The following is a 20789-nucleotide window of genomic DNA, read 5'->3' as shown; positions in this document are numbered from 1 at the left end:
CATGCCAGCCTCATAGGGTTGGTGCAGGAAGGGAGCAAGATCCCAAACACAGAGCACTGTAGCCACCAGGAGCCCAGCATAGAGAATTCGGAAGCTCGCCAAATGGGACCTGTACCGGAGGCTGCCACACACACATTCGGAAATACGACCCACCGCTGGCTTCCATCCAGCCTGCCCCCACAGCTGTTGCCACACCTGATTAAGGCTGATTGATGGACAAGTGATGGAGTTGGAAGAGGGGCTGCTGACTACAGCATCACATCGTATGACAGGTTTCAACTTAGCAACCACGTCATGGTTACAGCAAAGAATGTCCTTGTTCTTGGGAGGCATTCAAGGGGGAAAGCGCATGACACATGCCACCTACTTGCAAATGGGTCTGAAGAAATAAAGCCAATGCGGCAAAAGGTTAAAGCTGATGAATCGAGGTAAAATTTATGCAGGAGTTTTTAAATTATTCTTGAGACTTCCTTGTGAGCTTGAAATTATTTCCAAATAAAGCTTAAAAATAACACAGGACAACAGCTAACCCCCATTCCAGCTGGAATAACATGTACACAAGCATAGCTGAAGTGTTCAGATCCCCATTCTAATGATCATGCAGACACAGTCCGAGGCTGGACTCGGGGTTGGAAAGGCACCTCTTCTCCTCCCCCCAGCTCATGCTCACCATCTCCAGGCCTCCACTCTTCAGGGACACAAAGCCCAGCTTGAGCAGGGCTGCTCCTGCTGGAACCTTGGGTGAGGCTCCTGGCTGCACACAGAGGAGAATAAGGGTGCCACCAGCTGGGCACCACCCCCCCAGAGGGCCAGGGGTCCATAACGCACTGAGTGTGACCCAGCTCATCAACCTCTACCAGTTTCCCCCACGCCCTCTATCAATTTGCTTTAAAAGGGCTTCCCAGGTCCTGGGCCGAAAGCCAGCGGGGCCACCTTTGCCCTTACCCTTGCCGTAGGAAGTACCATGAAGACCACAGACCCGCCAGTCAAAGTTCTGCTGGCAGATGGCATCAACGAAATTTGCACTGGTGCCATGGAACAGCTGCCTCTCATCGACCACCTTCCCTCCGTTTCTCTTCTGCATCTGCCCCTTTTGCCTAGAATCATGGGACAGGAGGCAGAGGGTGCTTGTTGCCAAATATAGGCCACTTGACCCAAGAAAACACATTTTATTAGAAGCATCATGAGTCCAGGCCCGTAAGACCAGGGGGAACAGTGGAACCCGGGTGAAAGGCACAAGGGAAGCCTTTGCCTCCACAGCTCAAGTCCTCTTCAGCTTCTTGAACTCCCAAAGCAGACCAGACCCAATTCTTCCTCATCACCTTGCTAACCCCTGGAGCTTAGAGCTAGGGAAGCTGGAAGCTAGGAGGACGCTGGTCAGTGGGGGGCCATCCCTTCCCCCTAAGTTACCCTGATTTCATCACTGGTCCCAAAGTACAGATGACACTGCTCTAACTCCCTCCTCTGGGGACAGGTCGGCAGGACCCCAGGCCCACCTTGGTGACCTGCTGCAGATCTCCTCCCTACAAGGACAAGTCGCTGAGTACCCAAGAATATGCTCGTCCTCAGACACAAAAGTGAGGCTGGGCTCCCCGGCTGTCAGGACAACAGCTCTACACTCCTCTGGGCGTGACTGGCTTACACGGACCAGTCCCGCTGCTCTTCAGGCAAAGAGGCAGAAGGCACCAGCACAAGTGCTGGCTCTGTCACTAGTAGGGCAGCTTGAGTCCCTCGGCTCTGAGAGACATGCCAATACTAAGCTATAAAGATGGAGAGATGAGGAGGAAAGCAGGGACACAGCTCCTGGTGCCACCAGCACCAGGCAAGCAGTGGCTGCCATCTCAGATTGTCCCTGAAACCCAGGACACATTTGGCAAGCAGCTAGCCTCCCGCGTATGTACTGGAGGGGACAGTCAGAAGCCCAGCAAGAGCGGGCCCCTCACGTACCACTGGTAGACTTCCCAGAGGGCCAGATTCTGGACTCGCTCAATCTTCTGAACAAAGTAGAAAGGCAGAGTGCGGTTAAAGAGGTTCCAGACCTTTTGATACTCGTCTGATGTAGAACTGAGGGTAATCTTCTGCAGGGAGCAAATATTTTTTCTCTGTTATCCTCAAAGTGTAAAATATAGATCAGTCCCTTCCCAAGGCTGCTCATAAAATGCTAGAACTGCAAGCGAGCCCAGACAGTGATCACCACTCTCCCTTCACCCAGAGGTGTAGTCCCTCCAGCCGTGGGGTGTATGCAGTTTGTGGTCACTTCCCTTTTGTTCACTCTGAAACCCTCCTAAAGGACAGGCACATGATGCTCCCATAAGCACCACTCCGGGTATCCCCAGGACGTCCTCGCTCCTGCTCTGTACCCACACAGGGCAGACTACACAGTCTACAGGACTAGAGTTGGTGTCGATAAATGTGGCGCGCACACTTTTGGTGGAGGGGGGGCCAACCCGATTAAGGCAGGTTCAGGCTCACGGGCAGCAGTGCGCAGGAGCACTCCACACTGCAAAGGGAGAGGTCAGGCTGGCAGCCCGGCGCACATCAACTCAGGAGCGCAAGGAGACTTGCAGGGATGGTGCCTGGCAGCAGCGTCCTCCCAGCCCAGCCCACCTCTCCCTTACCGTGCTCTGGGAAATAGCACCCCTCAGGGGCCAGGAGGGGCCCTGACCAAGGGCCGCTGACATTCACACAGTGACAATCCACAAATTCCTGCACTTGCAGCCTGCACCTAACCAGCTGCCCTGTTCCCTGCTCCATGAGGCTTGGCCTGGTGACAGCCCGTTAGGGGATCCCTAGGAAATCCCGCTGTACCATGGCTTTCCCCTACCCTGAGTGCAGTCTGAATGCCCACGGGTCTCCTGCAACTGAAGCTGTGACTCTGGTTTCCTTGCTCCCATCCCATGGGAGGACACCAAACTCCTCTCCCTCAAGTAGGGAACCAGCCTGCCCCTCCAGACCAGACTGTCAAGGGCTCCCATACCTGTCATGACCTCCAGCTCAGCCCCCAAACCAAGTGTTCCACATCATGGCCCTGACCTCCCTCCTGCTCCCCAGTGTCTATGCACGCCCTCCATCCTGACCTGGGCTCCTTCCCTATGCAGTTTCCATCGACCTGTATGTTCTTCTCCTACTTCTGCCTGTACAATGATGACCCAGTGAAGCCTTCCTTGTTCCCCCTTAATATGGTCACCTCGTCCTGTGACGCTGAGTACTGCTGTTCAAACTCACCCAGCCCTTTGCACGTGTGTCTGGGCTGCTGGGGTGTGTGTACAACTCGATGAGAGGAGTCCTCTCAGGGCAGACAGACACAGAGCCCGTTTCCACAGTGCTTGGCAGGACACCAGGATCAGAGGGCAGTCTGAGGGCCCCACATACATGAGGCAGTAGTGGACAATGGCCTGAATACTCTACAGAACTCAGTGTGGCTCCTGTCAGCTGGCAGGTCTAAAATGAGCCATTTGATCTGGTGTTCCTGTCTTCTAGTATCTGGCACCTTCCAATAGCAACTCCCTTCTACATGTCTCTCATCATATGCAAATCCTCCCCTGGTTTTGTTTTCTTTTCTTGCTTAGTAAAACTAATACTAATTGGCTAAGCAGCTGTTAAGCTCCTATTTCTGCCCTTTCCAGAAATTTCCAGATCATCATCCCTCATTCACAATACATCCTCTCCCCTTGGGGCCACAACCATCTTCCTGGTGGTCATCCTACCCTAAAATCCCCAACACCTGAAAATGAAACCCCACACAGCTCCCCCAGCCTGGCCTCACAGCTTCCTCAGCAGTGGCATCTGCTCACTCACTATGTCTAAGAACACCCTCCTCCATGGTCCAAGGCAGCGCGAGTCCCATACCTTAAAGCCAGGGTCTGGCAGGGCCGAGGGGTCCCAATGGTCTGGGATGCTCTTTGGGCCTTGAAACTTGACACCGCTACAAAATGTAAACAAAAATACTGAGGTACTTTGTTCTTAGACTCAAGCAGATCCACCGTCGGCAGCCTCCGCTAGCTGGTACCACCGGTCTGGGGTCTCTGCACACCATTTTGTAAAAGCAGGTAGAAGGTGAGGAAGCACCTAAACTCACTATCCACCATGTAGGAGCACATCTCTCTTTGCCCACACGGCCAAACCCCAAACGATCAGGCACAAGGGACCCATCTCTCACCCGTATCTCAACTCTTACATGGAAGGCACAGAGTATCTGATAAAAGAAGCACAAACTTTCATCCCCAATTTAAAAATTCAAAGAGCTCTTTTTTCAAGCGGCCTCAATGAGGTGTGATTGGCATACAAAAACATTTTTTAAAAAACAGAAAATTTACGTCACAACTCATTTGGCAGGAGCGCCTGGGGGCTCAGTCAGTTGAGCATCCAACTTGATTTCGGCTCAGGTCATGATCTCAGGGTCATGAGATTGAGCCCCGTGTCAGGCTCCACGCTCAGCAGGGAATCTGCCTGGGATTCTCTCTCTCCCTCTCCCTCTCCCCCAAGTGCTCTTGCTCACGTTCTCTCTCAAATAAATAAATAAATAAATCTTTAAAAAATACTCATCTGACAGTAGAAATTTGACTGGAACTGCTAAGAGGCTATTTGTGGTCTGTATATATCCTACTTAAAAGGACTATGCTTATTTCATACTGCTGAAATATTAGCAAGTTTAATTACAGATTTTAGATAATACGAGCACCATATAATCTTTCCAAAAAATAAAAATAAAGAAAGACTGAGTTCTAAAAGACACATGACCCAACAGGTCTACGAACAGGGACTGTGTCACTACAATTCCAAATCCTTTTGACTCCATTTCAGAAAGCTCTGTTCTTCCTACAATAGATCTACCTTCTGTTTCCACTGGCATGAGACATGTACCTTCATCCCAAGCCTCAAAGAACTCCCTCAAATAACTCTCCTGGGAAAAGAGCACAGTTTAAAAATAACTAACCAAGGTCCCACAAGCAAGAATCAGCCAGAAACAGACCATGGAGACTGAAGATGCTGAAATTATGAGGCAAGATTATAAGATTATAACACAACAATTATTCTTTCTGTGTTTAAAGAGATAAAAGACAAACTTTTAAAATATATGCAAGGAACTAAACTATAAAAAGATGTGGAGGGTCTGAAAAAGAACCAGAAAGAACTTCTAGCAGTGAAAGAGACACTCCTAGATAGCTGAAGTTCCAAGGATAGGCTTGCGAGCAGGGGAGACCACCTGAGGAGAGAAGGAGTGAGCTGAACAAGATGGGAAGGGCTGTTGTTCAGAACGGGGCACCAGCAATGAGGAGATGGGAGATGTGGGAGAAAAGCTGGGACATGGAGAAGAGAGAGAGAGAAAAGGCCTGGATCTGGTCAGAACTAACCAAAGCTCTGAAAAGAGAGGAAAGGAAAAGCTTAAGCCTATTTTAAGGAGAACAAAGGAGACTCACCGACACAAAGGTCTAAGAAGCCCCAAGAATCTCCAACAGGATAAATAAAAGCACATGCCCAGCCACACCAGGGTGGGAGTGCATAACAGCAAGACCAACACAATCTGAAAAGCAGCCAGAGGAAGACAAGGGTGAGTCTGGAAAAGGAGCTCCAGTTAGACTGACAGCTGATTTTGCAAAAGCAGCAATGGAAACCAGGGGACAGTGGAATGACCTCTTCAAGGTTCCAGGAGAAAATAACCACACCCCAAAATGCTATAGCCAGTGAAAATATCTTTCAAGATTGGGGGCAAAATAAAGATGTACTCAGGCAAACAAAAACACGGTTTTCCAACAGACCTTCATCTAAGAAAATCTGAAAGGACAAAGCAGTAAAATGTGAGTGAATCTAATGAAACATTCATTGTATAAAGTAACAGTACCTCATGAAGTTAAAAAAAACAAGAGGAAATTAATGGAATAAGGTATTATGAAAGCTCTTACACTAGTTGACAGGAGGACAAAGATACTGACCAACTCATACCTAAGAACACGTTATAATTTCTAGTATATATACTTCAGTGTATAACTTCCAAACTAGAAGGGGAAAAAATGAAATGACCAAAAATATCCATAAGGCGGCAAGAAAAGAAAAAATAGGACTCAATCGCATGAATAAAACATTTTTATGGAGGATATAAGGACAGGAAGAAACTAAACCAGAAAGCTGATGTGTAAATGCCATTTCAAACTTCACATCAAACTCTGGTATTCTAACTTTGGAATGTGGAGATCAAATTCCGTGACCCAAAGTGACCCACTCTAGGAGTCCCAGTTGGCCACAGAGGCCCGAGCAGACTTGCTTGCTAGAGTTACAACAGCTGGCTGCTGTCACTTGGGTTCGCAGGAAGAGCCACAAACTTCACTGCATCGACACTGTGTGACTCTCAGGTTATGCAATGGGGAGATCCTAAATCAGTCATATCTTAGTCTGAATTTGAACAAAATGATCACTTTTATTTCTGATGTGTGGGGTCTGCGGCCCCCTGAAGACTGTTACAATGGTAACAAAAGACATCCAGTCTCAGAAAGGAGACAGATTTTTCCAAACTGTTATCTAAGGTAGGCTCTGAGTAGGGAAAAAATTAAAAATAACTTCCAGAAGTAGAAGCAGCCACAATTAACTAAACTCTAAATCCAGAAACAATACACAGGAGAGATGGATACATTTCACTAAAAAATAAACCCTTCTGCGTGGGTAAAACACTCTATAAACAAAGCTGGCAACTGCAAAATCAAGAGAAAAGGTTTGTGATTTGTATAAGAAACTGAGTGCTGATCTCCCCAGAAGAGAAAAGGCTCTTAACATATAAAAAAAATACCAAAAGGCTGACAGACAATTGAACAAAAAGACAAACTGTCCATAGAAAAAGAAAGGCAAATGGCCATTACATTCAGGAAAAAAACATTAAACTTCACTCATAAGAGAAAGCAAATCAAAATACCCGATAACACCCTTTGTCACCCATGAGAATAGCAAAAGTCCAAGAGCTTGATGACTCACTTGTTTGCAAGTCCAAGGCAAACAGGTACCTCAAGCATCTTGAGGAGAAATGCATAGTGGTTCAACCCCGTTAAGAAGAATTTGCATTTACCTTCTAGAACTTTAACCTCCCTGAATATGAAACAGCACGTACACCAGATCATCCACTGTGGCGTTACCCTTGTGACAACAGAAGATCTAGAACAATGCAAAACATCCCTCCAAAGGGGACAGATTAAATAAACTAGGATATGTACAGGTGATGGAGAGCCATGCAGACAGATTTCAGAAGACTTCAGTGTCCTGAAAGGGAGTAATTATTTTTAAGTGGAAAAGAAAAGGTACAGAAGAGTACATACAGAATGCCACCTTTAGTGCAAGAAAAGGGAAATCAGAAAATACTTTTATGTATGTGCATTTGCTCATTTTTGCAAAAAGAAAGATCATAAAGATAAATCAGAAATACATGCAAACAGCTACTTATCATGGAAACACTGGAGACAACAGGAAGGAAGATAACAGACTGCTGAGTATACCCTTTCCTCCGACTGATAATACCTTTTCCCTCTAGTTTGTATCGAACTCTTTAAATGACCATGCGCCACAAATACAACCACTAAAGTCCGTCTGTGAGACCCCAGAAGAACCAGCAGAGAAACTACTGGTTCTCTGTGAAACAGAAACAAGCCCGATTTCTCTGGCTAAAGGAAGGTGTTGCTGGCTGAGGAGAGCAGTGGCTCAAGTCCCAGCTTAGGATGTGACACACCCAACTGTAGGTGCTGTGGTACCTGCTGCCATCCAGGCCACTCTCCCCCCCACTCCCAGTATGTGGCCATGTGGATTGGAGAGAAAGGACCCTTCTCCCAGCTCCAATCCCGGGACATCTGCACCAGCCTAAAACTACTGGTTCAGAGGGGGTCCGAGCAGAGCCAAGCTCATAAATATGCCCTATCGGCTGCAGGAGGGTCCTGAGGCTAAATGCTTACGAGGCCAGGGGCTCCCCTAGTGGCTTCTGGTGGTCACAAGGGAAACCGGCCCCAAGGATGAAGCTGGCCTTTTAGTGCCTGTAGCATCCGTTTTGGGGTTTTTGGTATCCCATGATATTCAAGTACTGAAATACATGGGTTTTTTATTGGTATATAATTCCACTATTTTTCTATTACTTCAACAGTTCCAAACACTCAGGTCTATGATTCAACTATTCAACTGAAACTACAAACTGATAAGCCGGCTTCGAGCCTAGACTGGCTTGCAGATCACCACAAGCAGCCTCGTAATTGTGTATCACAATCTTCTACCCACAAAGATGATGCTCTGGCTCCAAGCCTTTCCCGGCTCGTGGCACGTGGATGCCAGCGAACTGCTACAGGTGACTCGGCATCGGAACTCACATTCCTACGTGATGCAGCTGGAGAGCAAAGAGCAACATGTGCTGTTAGAAGCCAAGACCGCAGCTCACTACCGATAACAAAATCTGACTCTAAAACAGACAGAAAAACCCAAAGAGCTACTGAGAAGATCCCTTCCAAATTATAAAACAAAAGATACAATCACTTGAAGATGGAAACAGAAAATATGAAGAGTGAGATTATTACTGTTTCCTAACCATTCTCTAAGTTAGTCTAAAGTCAGAAGTTTTTTGGTTTCTGGAAAAATCTGCACAAGCATAACTTTATGAATCAGTACCACCACTTGCAAAATTACATTTAAAATATCTCATTATACGGGCGCGCCTGGCTGGCTCAGTCAGTTATGCATCCCACTCTTGATTTCAGCTCAGGTCATGATCTCAGGGTCGTAGGATCGAGCCCCACATCGGGCTCCATGCTGGGCGTGGAGTCTACTTGAGATTCCCTCTGCCCCTACCTCCTCCCACACACACACAATCTAATAAATAAATCTTTTTTTAAAAAATCTGATTATATGATTTTTTTCCCAGTGTCTTAGGGTTTTTTTTCCCCTTTATTTCATGTTGCATTTGGTTTGGCACTTTAATGCTTTATTAATTAAAAATTAATTAGTCTACACCACAATTAGAACAATACTCTGACATCTATCTCTCTATAAACCTGCATTAGATTTACCATCTTACAATCTATGCTAATACCTCTCTCTCTGAAATGTGCTAAGTGTACCCTGATTTTCCAGTTTCATGAATTCTCAGACTTTTTCTGGAACAATGGTATTAACATTAGCACTACCGTATTAAGTGAAGAAAGTACAAAGGTACTGGGTAGAGGGCGGGGCTGGGCACTTGGAGACAGAGCGCTGGCACATTCAGTGACACAAGCCAACAAACCCTCTTACTGCGTTAGCCGCTCTGCGGAGGCTTTCTGTACGTGCAGCGAAGCACTCCTCCCCCCCCTTCCCCCGTACACACGCCACCTACCAGGCTTGCTTCACCTTCACCTCCTGCGGGGACACGTATCTGGGTCTCCGGGAAACCTTTCTGACTGTGCCATAGACCAGGTTTTTCTGAACAAATACTGGGAAAAAAAAAAAAAGAAACACCAAATGCATATACACACACAGGAAGGCAATGTTTTATAAACACAAACTAAATGGGTTGGAAAACTAATCCAAATGTGTAAAGCCTACAATCAGTCTGTTAAAAAAAATAAGGCAATTTTCACATTTCAAATATTCATAAAGAAAATAGGTATCCTTAGGAGACTGGGTTTAATGAACACATGAATGATGAGTAATTGACGTATCAATTATACATGAGTACTTTTAAATTGTTCCTTCCAATGTTGTTTAAACTATTATTTTGCTTAGCAGTTTTTCCCAACTTGGATATAAAAAGAGCTTCAGCCCAGCCTGAGACCAAATTACCACATCTTGAGACAGGGCGATTTAGAGTTAATATAATAATTTTACTCTTATGACTTTTTTTTTTACTAAACCGCCTCCACACCAGTATTTCTCACCCTTTTTAAACCTGTTCCATCTTTAATAAACAAAATTCTTGCCCCATGCCCACCCCCAAGATTCTCAGGTTCATCCTGAAGGTTGAGGAGGCACTGACCCCCGAGGTGGAAAATCACAAATACCTATGAGCGCGATTAGGGATCCCTAGCCACCAGGAAAAAACCCTGTCACGTCTTACTTTCTGCACTTAGAGTATAAAACCAGTTTTTTTAATTTAAAAAACATTTTAATATTAATTTGTAGGTGCCTGTAACTTACGTTACTGCATTTGCACACATACACTGTGTGATCACCGAGGTGTGTGTCCCTCATGCTGTAGCCCAGATGGTCACCAAGACTGTAACTCCCAGGGGTCCCCCACATTCTAATCAGGAGCCCATACACCAGACACTGCTACCACAAGCCCTACTGTTGCCCACCACTCAACTCCCATCAATAATTAGCACACTTACATGGGGGTTTTTTGGCCTGTTGACTGACATCATGATAAATCTCAAATGGGCTTTCACTGGTGAAACTACTCAAGACACGCAGACTGGCTAAATATGTGAGACCCCACTCCCTACCCTTCCGCAGACAGGAAGATTACCCTTACCAGGGAGACACTATGCTAAGTCCCTAAACAAGCCTGACCTTGGGGATTCTGTCCATCTGATGTCAGCTAACAGATGTTGGGGTTCTGCCTCTGGAATCTTGGCATTGGCAGTGACCTTGAGAAATGCTCGTGACAAGAGTCCCTAAAATGACAGTGCCGAGTCTTCCTCAATCCTACAGAACCAATCATTTGACCTGTTGTGTTTCTTAACTGTACTTGTTTCCTAATAATATTTAGTTCATAAATGTGTCCGGCAGATTTGGCTCTGAGACTTGCTTTCATTACACCTCGCAGTGAGACTGGAACCTAACTCACCTCAAACTATTTCTGTAGCTGCTGGGATCCACCACCAACAAAAAGAATTGTGCCTACCCACGTGAGCCTGGGTCAGTGTGGGGTGCACACACTTTTTCTTGCAGCTTGCAGAAAACTGCATGCATGTGCTCTTTCCCACCCTTATCCTGAGTCTCTGTTACGTTCCCTGGGGGGTGCAGTGTAGGTTGAGAATGATAAAGGCTGCATCTGACATTTCTGGTTTCATATTTTGCAGATACTTGAAAGGAGTATTTCAAACAGTTGCCAGCGGCAGTCAGATGGGCACTAGCTGTACAGACTTGATCCTCGTGTAGCTCGCTGTCCCCTTCGTGCGTTTATCTATCAGACTGTGGACTGCAAATCACCTGACCTCCGCTGGTGTTCTCCAGCAGATGCTGCAGGCGGGTGAGCAGTTCTCCCTGCAGAGCAGAGGGCACAGGGAGGGGGCAGCGATTCTACCTTCAGCAAGATGATCAGCACTACAAAACCACAGCAGGCCGGTCAAGTGGTTTTAGGGTAATTCACCGCATGCACTTTGCTGCCCTCCACACAGACAGAAGGTCCACAAAAATAGAGAAAACAGCAAATCATATTTAAAGGAAGGCCCAGTGAATTCCCTCAAAAGGTCCTGAACATTCAGAAGGATTCAGAGTTTAAAAGGTAAGGCAACACTGAGTTAAACAGAGCTGAACTGATAAATCCATGAGGAAATGTCTTAAAAGAAGCCACAGAAAACACTAAAACTTAAAAAAAAAAAAAAAATCCTCCAAAATCAGTTACTAGATGAACTGGCCAAAGGGTATTGGGCCTGTTTCTGTCTGTCTGCAAAGGCAACCAGGACAAGTCACTTAAAGCTCAGTGTCAGGACACCATGGGCACAGGATAATCTGCTTCCAGCAACTTTTAATGAAACTGTGTATCTAGCACACTTCAATCTGCAGCCCACCTAAGCCGCAGGTGCCGACTGAGAGGACGACGTGGAGCCGCCACCCTGGGGAGGAAGACACAGAGAAGAATGGCTAGGACACCAGTCAGGGACTGAGGTTAACCCTGGGACTAGAGGGACGCGTCCACGGCCTACAGGACCACCACCACACACACGCAGACCCTGCCTGTTCCTCCACACTTCGGGCTCCCATCCCCTCCTCGGGCTCCCCTCCCTTCACACCCCCTCCCCAGGCAGCTGCTCCTCCATCCCACTGGGCTGGCATCATCTGTTACAGCTCTATCTCCCTTTCCAGGTGGACAGCACTTCAGAAGCAGGGACCACCCTCTCCTTTTCTATCCTGGCCCTCAGTGTGTACACAGACCTTCTCCAGGGCAAAGGTGGAAAACGTAGAGACAACAGACGGCCAAGCCCTGCTGGGTGAGGACAGTGGGTCAGGAAGTACCTTTGAAGTCTAACTCATATTTGTGCTTTCCAGCCTGGAACTTCAGGATGGCTGCCTGGGCGTCCGAGCCTGGTGCACAGTACGCCAGGTAGGCCTTCTCCAAGTCGCTGCTGTTGACGGTGGTCATGGGGTGCTCCATGCCCTACAAGGGAAAGCCAGATACTTCGTGAAGGCTAGAACATACGATGATGAAGAAAGCTGCTGGGTGCGATCCACACCATACTGCAGACATGCCCGAGGTGGATATCTGTGTCATGGGGGAGGCAGGGGTGTGGAGAGAGAGGAGCCAGGGAGCAGGGATGTGGCAGGAGAGGGAGGCACGGAATAGAAACCAGCATGAATGCCTCCTAAAAGCTGCCCAGGAAAATAGTAAATGCAGGTCCTACTAACCAGGATAAGCGGATGGCAGGGACAGAAGACAGCGCATTCAAATTACTCGTAATGGATGACACAATCATTCGGATGAAGATGAACGCCAACACTGAATTCTCCAATCTGCCTGGAGGGATGGCCTGAGCACGGCTGCCTCTTCTCTACCCATTCTCGTACCCACCACCCTTCAGAGCTCAGTCCTCCTCTGTGTCCTTTTCCTGAGCCCGTGGAGAGCTCTTCTATTTTTGAGTTTTCCATTTTGATCCCACACCTTCCCTTCAATTACCTATAGGACATCTAAGATTGGGGGATGGACTGAGTTTTAATTCTGGCTCCTCGGTAACTGTGACACGTTATTTCAACCTCTCTGAACCTCAATGATCTCAACAGAACAGCAACAGAAACAGTAACAAACTTAAATCATACCCCTACCATGATACAAGAGTGCCATCCCATCCTCAAAGGACTGGGAGAATCATTACAATAAGGCATGCAGAGCACTTAGCACAGTGCCTGAAACAAAATGCAAAGGTGCCACAGAAATATCAGGCGGGTGCTGGATATACCAGTCTGAAGTTCGAACAGGAATCTAGTCTGGAGACAGAGGTGTAGAGATCACTTAAGGTGGCCACTAACATCACAAGAATGGGGGCATGGGCTGGACCCTGAGACACCCCAACATTCATGAAGGGGAGCAGAAAGAAGCAACCCATGAAGGAGCAAGACAGCCAGGAGAGTGAGGAGGGAGTGGGCAAAGGCTGGAAATGCCACAAGATTTGGCACCTGGCCCTTGAGCCTTTGCCAGTGTCTACAGCACCGCGAGGGCTGTGCCTGGTAGGGTCCCACCTCCTGCCGGCACTCCATGCAAAGTGACTAGATGAACAAGAAATAGGAACAGAAGTCAGATCCTGGCAAGTGAAGGAATAAACGGGGGTCTTTCAAGTAGAGATGGATGGGTTGTTCAGGTACAAAAAGGTGAGGGAAATTGTAGAGGTTTTAGATTAAGGCAAAGAAGATCACAGGAAAGGGGGGAAAAATGCAAAAGGTCAGTTGATATGAGAAGCCTGTTGAGAATGATCCAAAGAGGATACAGGTCAGATCAGGCATCCTGGAGCCCAACACCACAGGGAAGTCAAGGTTAACGCAGGAAAATTCAGTGGGCCAATAACAGTAATACCTTTATACCCAAGATTAGGTTATGAATTGAATTGTGCCATGCCTGTTGCCAAAAAAGGTAAGTTGAAGTCTTAACCCTAATACCTCAAAAGTTGACCTTATTTAGAAATAAGGTCACTGCAGATGTAATTAGTTAAGATGAGATCATACTGGAGTAGGATGGGCTCCTAATCCACATAACCCATGTCCTTATAAGAGAAGGGCCACGTGCAAACAGGCACAGGGAGAAGGCCATGTGATGATGAGGCAGAGACTGGACTGAAGCACCCACAAGCCAGGGCAGCCACGAGGAGCTAGGAAGAGCCAAGTATGATTCCTAACAGGTTTCAAAGGGAACATGGCCCTGCTGACACCTCGGTTTTGATTTCCAGCATCCAGCTGTGAGACAATAAATCACTGTTATTCCAAGCCACCCAGTTTGTGGTAGCCTCAGAAAATTAATATAGGGTGGAGGCAATTTGGACCTGAAATTGGGCTGTACATCCTGAGCTCAGGCAGAAAAGAACCTAGTTTCCCTGAATCAGAAAACAATGATCCTAAACTGGCAATTAGCAGAAAACTAAGAAAGAAATCCAAATATGGGGTGACTCCAGAAGTGTGTGGGGAAAAGAAGAGCTAGAATGGACAGGCCACCCTATGAGAGGATCCAGCTGATGGTACCAAATGAGACCACACAACCAAAAGCCACCGAGTCCACACACGTGCATTGTACAATGCATCAGTGACACCTAAATACAGGTCATCCCCAGAGATTCTCACTGTTCTAAATGAGGTTATACACAGACTATACTGCAAGAAAGTAGCAGTATAGAAAAGAGAAAGGAAAAGCCCTAAGTGTGGGTTGTTTGGAGGAAAAAGGCCCCCACTTCTAACGTCGTGACAATCCAGTTTGCAAAGTCACCTAGGGAAACATACTTTTGCATAGGTTGTCCCGAGGGTCTCGTGTCATCCCACTCAGCTCCCCAAGAAAGGGGACAAATCACAGAACAAAACATAAGAGGTTGTCAGGTTTGCTAAGTGCTTCTCACCTGCCGTGCGTTCCTCCATGATGTCACTGGGGAAGCTCCACTCACAGAACATAACCAGCTCCGCATTCTCTCCTGCTCCTGCGTGCCAGGCACAGCCTCTCCCCTCCTGCTCCTAACCAAACCAAGAGCAATGCCAGGGAGCCTCCTTGAACAAATCTACATGGCAAGGAAGGTGGAAAGAATCCCAGGATGCTCAAGAGGGAGAGATGGGTGGGAAAGAGGGTAGACGGAACACCCAACGAGGAAAGGCTGGCACTGGAGGACACGGAGGGGAAGCAGATGAGGGCTGGAGTGAGGCCCCTGCTGAGAGCGACCACGTCCAATTACCCAGAGGGCAGCAATCACTCTGTCCTTCAGCCAGCCAATGTCTACACCCTGAGGATCTGCTAGGTACAGGCACTATTCACACAGGGGCACATCAGTGGCACAAGAGAGACAAAAACTCCCTGCTCTCACACAGCTCTCATTACTGTGTTCCCAGAGAAGATGACATTCCAGGCGCAGGTAAGAACAAGAAACTCAAGCTTTAATAGAGCCTCTTACAACCTGAAGAGTATAAATGTCTATCAGACCACATATCCCAATTTTCATTTTGGAAAGCTGTCCCTACAAACGTGGTGACCTCCCTATCCTTGTACCTCTACAGGTGACCAGGGGGCTCCCTCTAATCTGATCCAGCCACGAACATCTTCAAATAATTGACAGCAGCAGTTATTAGATCCAGATTCCAAATCGATACCTGAAATAAAGCCGTTTTCTTACACTTGCCCACAGTCTGTGAAGTTGCTGCTACAGAGCAGGCAGAGAGCCACCTTCGAAAAGCCTTAGGTTTCTTGTGCAGCCACACAAACTCTCCTGCACACACAGGCACTTGATCGGGGAGTTACGTGTCCGACAGGAAGAGAGGCATCTTTCTACCCCATCTAACTAAACCAATGACGAAATGTCGTCTCACTATAATTTACAGTCATTCAGTTCTCCTGAGGCCAACAGATGCCTAAACATTCAAAGACAGAATCTCATACAAAGCAACAATTAACTAGTTTTTCCCTAATTCCCCCGAAGCAAGTGAGTCATAGGGGGATGTGGGGATCTCTGGCTCTGTCAAGGACTCTCCCAAACAACCCTCACGCTAGTGTCTGGAATGGCTCCTCCATCACGGACCCTTGGGGGAAAATACTTGCCCTCTTTCCATGACACTTACTTGTTTTCCATATTCCTGCCAAGAACCAAACTCATCAGTCCAGTACCAAACCCAGTCAGTGGTGAGGATGAAGTGTGGAGGTTTAGTAACCGAGGAGGCCGTGGAGAGGCGGCGGGCCGGGGCAGCGCCAAACATCATGGAGTCAAAGTCTAGACAATCAAAGTGAAAGTTGCTGGCCGACTCAGCACACAGGATCCTGCAAACAAACGTGAGAGGTAAACTGAAATCTCCACCAGCCAAGTGAACAATCGGGTTCCACTGAGTTCCGGGTTCTAGTGTTCCATCTAGATGACCAGCTGGTAGGTGTGAGCATAAATGTGACACATACCTTAGGGGGAAAAATAAAAGGTTACAAGTGGGAGGAGGGAAGGACAGTTGGTTCTTATAAAAAAATAATAATAAAATTAATACTCTCTGAAAATAAAATTAATCTCTATAAGATTGATCAAGAAAAAAGAGGACAATATTAGAAATACAGAAGGTAAAAAATTAAAGATACCATAGATACTAAAAGGGATATTATAAGCAACTTTATGACAATTAGTTTGACAATAAATAAAATGAACAAACTCTTGAAAAAAATCACAAATTTACAAAATTGACTCAAGAAAGATAGAAAACCTTTCTGATCCTCTAACAATTATAAGAAACTGGTCGGTAGTTTAAAATCTTCCCATAAATTAAACATTATGCCTAGATATTCTTATAGACACATGGTCAATCATTAGGAAGAAATAATTCTAACTTCACATAAATTCTTTAAGAGAACAGAAAAAGAAACTATCCCAATCTCATCTTTATGAAGTTAGATACTTCTTAAGATAAAAACCAGGTCAAGATAATATGAAAAAATGATAGACCAATCTCACTCAAACATAGATGCAAAAATCTTAAGTAGTGGCCATCCAAATTCAGCAGTTTGGGTGTGTGTGTGTGAGAGACAGAGAGAGAGAGGGAGAGAGAGAGAGAGAAAGAGAATTGCACTATGACTTAAGCCTAGAAATGTGGTGGACTTATCAGAAGATTAATGTCATTAATTGCATTAGCAAATAAAGGAGAACAAAACATGGGCTCTTAATACAGAAAAAGCCCTCAATAAAATTCAATTTTTATACACAATTAAAAAAAAAACCTCCTAGCATACTAGGAATAAAATTAGGATTTGTTAGCAAAGTCAAAGGTTCCAAATACTCACTCACTCACGCTTAAGGTGAAACATTAATAATTACTCCTCTTAAAATCAAGGGAAAAAAAGAAGAAAAAATAATATTCCAGCTATCACCATTTACATTCAGCAAGGCACAGGAGGTCCTAGCCACTACGATAAGGTAATAAGGCAATAAAAAGAAGTAGAATGTGTAAGAATAAAAAAGGAAGAAATTAAAAAGCTATTTGCAGGGGTTCCTGGGTGGCTCAGTCGGTTAAGCCTCTGCCTTTGGCTCAGGTCATGATTCCAGGGTTCTGGGATCAAGGCCCGCATTGGGCTCCCTGCTCAACAGGGAGCCTGCTTCTCCCTCTCCCTCTGCCCCCCCACTTGTGCTTGCTCTCTCTCTCTCAAATAAGTCAAATCTTTTTAAAAAATGCTATCCACAGATATTAATTTCTAGATAGACATGTAGACTATACAGATACCTTTGAATTGTAGATAATTCAAATTATCAGTAGACTCTTCTGAGTTATTTTAATAAAGTTGCAAGATACAACAGCTGACAAAAGTCAACTGCATTTCTGTGCATCAGCCGAGAGAAACATAAAATTGTTTTACTGGGGATGCAATGTACAACATGATGACTACAGTTAACAATGTTTTATGATATATTTAAAAGTTGCTAAAGAATAAATTCTAAAAGTTCTCATCATATCAAAGGGAAAAAAATTGTTTTTGTAACTGTATGACGTGAGGGAGGTTAACTAAACTTACCGTGGTGGTCATCATGCAATATATACCTCTATCAAGTCATCATGCTGCACACCTTACACTTCTACAGTGTTGTAGGTCGATTCTATCTCAACACAACTGGAAAAAAGTAATTCTCTAACAAAAGCTATCTAAGACCTTAATGGGGAAATTACAGGACTACTGAAAGATATTTTAAAAGATTTAAATAAATCGGATGCGATCATATACAGGAACAAAAAATCTCGGCACCATTATGATCTCAGTTCTCCTAGGACTGACAACAGTCAATACAATTTCAATTTTCAAAAATCACAAGAGATAAACCAGTAAGATTTAGAAATTTCTAAAGAGGAGCCTAAGACCAACAGCCCAGGCAGTTCAAAGACAGACAAGATGGCCAGATGCCAACACGCACTCTAAAGCTCCACTAGGTAAGACAGTGTGGCCCAGAGACAGACAGACCAACGGAAGAGAAGAGGCCAGAAACAAGTGTATTTGCTAATTCCGCACCTGCACAGGTGGCACTGGACATACATGGAGAAGAGACAGCCTACTTAAGTGATAGCTGGCACATGAGTCTGAAATAAACTATAAACTGTGTTAACATTTTGCCAGATTTGGCTCAATTTTGGTGGGTTTAAAAATAACCGCTGGAGGGGCGCCTGGGTGGCACAGCGGTTAAGCGTCTGCCTTCGGCTCAGGGCGTGATCCTGGCGTTATGGGATCGAGCCCCACATCAGGCTCTTCCGCTATGAACCTGCTTCTTCCTCTCCCACTCCCCCTGCTTGTGTTCCCTCTCTCACTGGCTGTCTCTATCTCTGTCGGGAAAAAAAAAAAAAATCTTAAAAATAACCGCAGGCAATGGATGGTGGGGATGGCCACACAGCAATACGAACTTAACGCCACAGCAGCGTACCCTTAAAGATGGTTAAGATGGCAAATTTCATGTTATGTGTGTATCACCACAATTTAAAGTTTTTTTAATTAAATATGTTCTTAAAAAGCAGTTTTGGCAAAACTGACTAATTCATCTGTGTAAGAATGAAAGAACACCCATACTTCACCACCTGCAGCAAAAGAGTAAACACAGTCCTTAAAACATCAAGACTTTTTAAAGAAAATTTAGAAAAATTTCCTTATGGTCTTGGGATAAGGAAGGATTTCTTATGACTCAAAAAGTACAAAACCATAAAGGAAAAGACGGATAAATACTTCTCTTATTAAAATATACCATAAGCTGACAGATAGAGTTTATTTTCAATGCACATTTAATATCCAGAAATTTAAAGAACTAAATAAATAACTAAACACACAACCATCCCCCTCAACAAAACACGCAAACCATAAGAGATGTTTCAGAGGAAGCAAGAATGGCCCGTAAACATGCGAAGAGACATTTTACCTCATTAGGACCCAGAGATGATGCAAGCGGAGACACCACTCTGTATCCCCAGCCTGGGAAAAGTTCAGACGGCAAACAATACAAACATTAGGGAGACGGTCACCCACAGACTGTGAATGGGGGTGGAGAGCAGCACGATCACTTCGGAAAACAATTTAGCATCACCTGGCAGAGCTGAAGATGGACCCAGCCTGCACGCCACCCCCCCCCCCGCAGTTTCATCCCCGAACATCTGCCCCACAGAAGCCCGAGCGCATGTGCACCGGGAGACAAGCACAACTTGGCCGAGTCTTGAGCACAGAGCGCTGAGAGAAAGGCGCCAGACATAGTGGTAGAGAGGGTAAGGCTCCATTTAGATGGGGTTCAAGAGCAAGTGAGACTAATCTGTGGTGACAGATGTTGGAACAATGCTGGCCCATGGGTGGGCACTAACGCAAAGGGGACAGGAGAGGACTTTCTGTGTTGACTAAAATGATCTCCATTTGGATAAGAGTGTCCGCTACATGAGCCCACGCATTTGTCAAGACTCCGTGAACTATACAATTACTATCTGTGCACTTCCCTGTGTGTAAATTCTGCCTCAGAAAAAGAGAGGGGGGAATATGTGAGCCAATTCATCTTCCAAAGGGGAACAATTTGTTTCACATAATTTACGAGTAGCAATTTGCGTATAATTGCACTCTAAGCACAAATGTATTTTTCCCCACTTAAAAAGTAGGCTTAAATTCTCTTCTTGACAACATATTTTAGCAAGTTCAATCCACAATATGAGGAGTATTTGAAAAGAAGCCTCCCCGGGATTTGCCAATTCACTCTGAATTGACTAAGTGAAGATAGTGGGACACACTTAGAAAAATTAAGAAGTTAAAAGCCGAACAATAAAGAGCAGTTCAGCTGCAGGACTTTACACTCAATGCTAAAAATTCACAAATGAATGCCTCTCTCTTTTCTGTAGTAATCAATGTGGATATATGTACATGATCAATCCCAGCAGCGAATGATTCAAAACTTACCTGGTACCATCATCTCCTTTCCCCACAGCTCCTCCCTAAAGGAAAGAAAGGTGCGGAAAACAGAGGCACCCAACTGCAGTAGGAACAGTTAATTTCCAATTTCCAGCCCAGAGCTTTCACCTCCAGACCAGGTTGTTTATGGGTGTGTGTGTATGTGAGAGACATCAAATCTCAACTCTGTGTCTAAACTCCGCACACTGCCCACAGAAGTCCAGGCACACAGCAGACACAAGTGACATATTTCATACCTGTCTTTTCTGGGATTGCTGTATGCCTCTTCAATAAGCTCCATTTTGTCCAAATCCTTCCACTTGCCTCTGTCCAAGAACTGCCATCGATATGGCAAATGGAAGTGAACTTTATTGCACTTATCTAAAATAAGAATATAAGGAAGTAAGACATCTTGGCAATACACAGCATGACCTAGTCCCGTGGTTCTCAACCGGTGTGGTACTGCCCACTGACCTGGGAACACTCTGGAGATCTGTGGAGGAGTCATTTTTAGTGAAGTCATACCTGA

General features: G+C 45.6%; 1 protein-coding gene across 1 annotated transcript in view; it reads right to left on the bottom strand.

The window, feature by feature from the left end:
- Nucleotides 1–20789, bottom strand: part of PARP12 (poly(ADP-ribose) polymerase family member 12) — a 36795-nt gene that overhangs the window by 1423 nt on the left and 14583 nt on the right. The window contains exons 5-11 of the mRNA XM_040643943.1: nt 20518–20641; nt 15955–16150; nt 12175–12316; nt 9332–9428; nt 3850–3925; nt 1948–2078; nt 946–1097 (exon numbers count right to left, since the gene is read on the bottom strand). Coding sequence (XP_040499877.1) covers nt 946–1097; nt 1948–2078; nt 3850–3925; nt 9332–9428; nt 12175–12316; nt 15955–16150; nt 20518–20641 — 918 coding nt within the window. The remainder of the gene's footprint in view (nt 1–945; nt 1098–1947; nt 2079–3849; nt 3926–9331; nt 9429–12174; nt 12317–15954; nt 16151–20517; nt 20642–20789) is intronic.

The sequence above is a fragment of the Ursus maritimus genome, unplaced genomic scaffold (genome assembly GCF_017311325.1).
Source record: "Ursus maritimus isolate PB19 unplaced genomic scaffold, ASM1731132v1 scaffold_3, whole genome shotgun sequence".
NCBI lineage: Eukaryota > Metazoa > Chordata > Mammalia > Carnivora > Ursidae > Ursus > Ursus maritimus.
The sequence above is the reverse complement of the archived record's forward strand: the minus strand, read 5'-3'. Positions and strand labels throughout refer to the sequence as shown.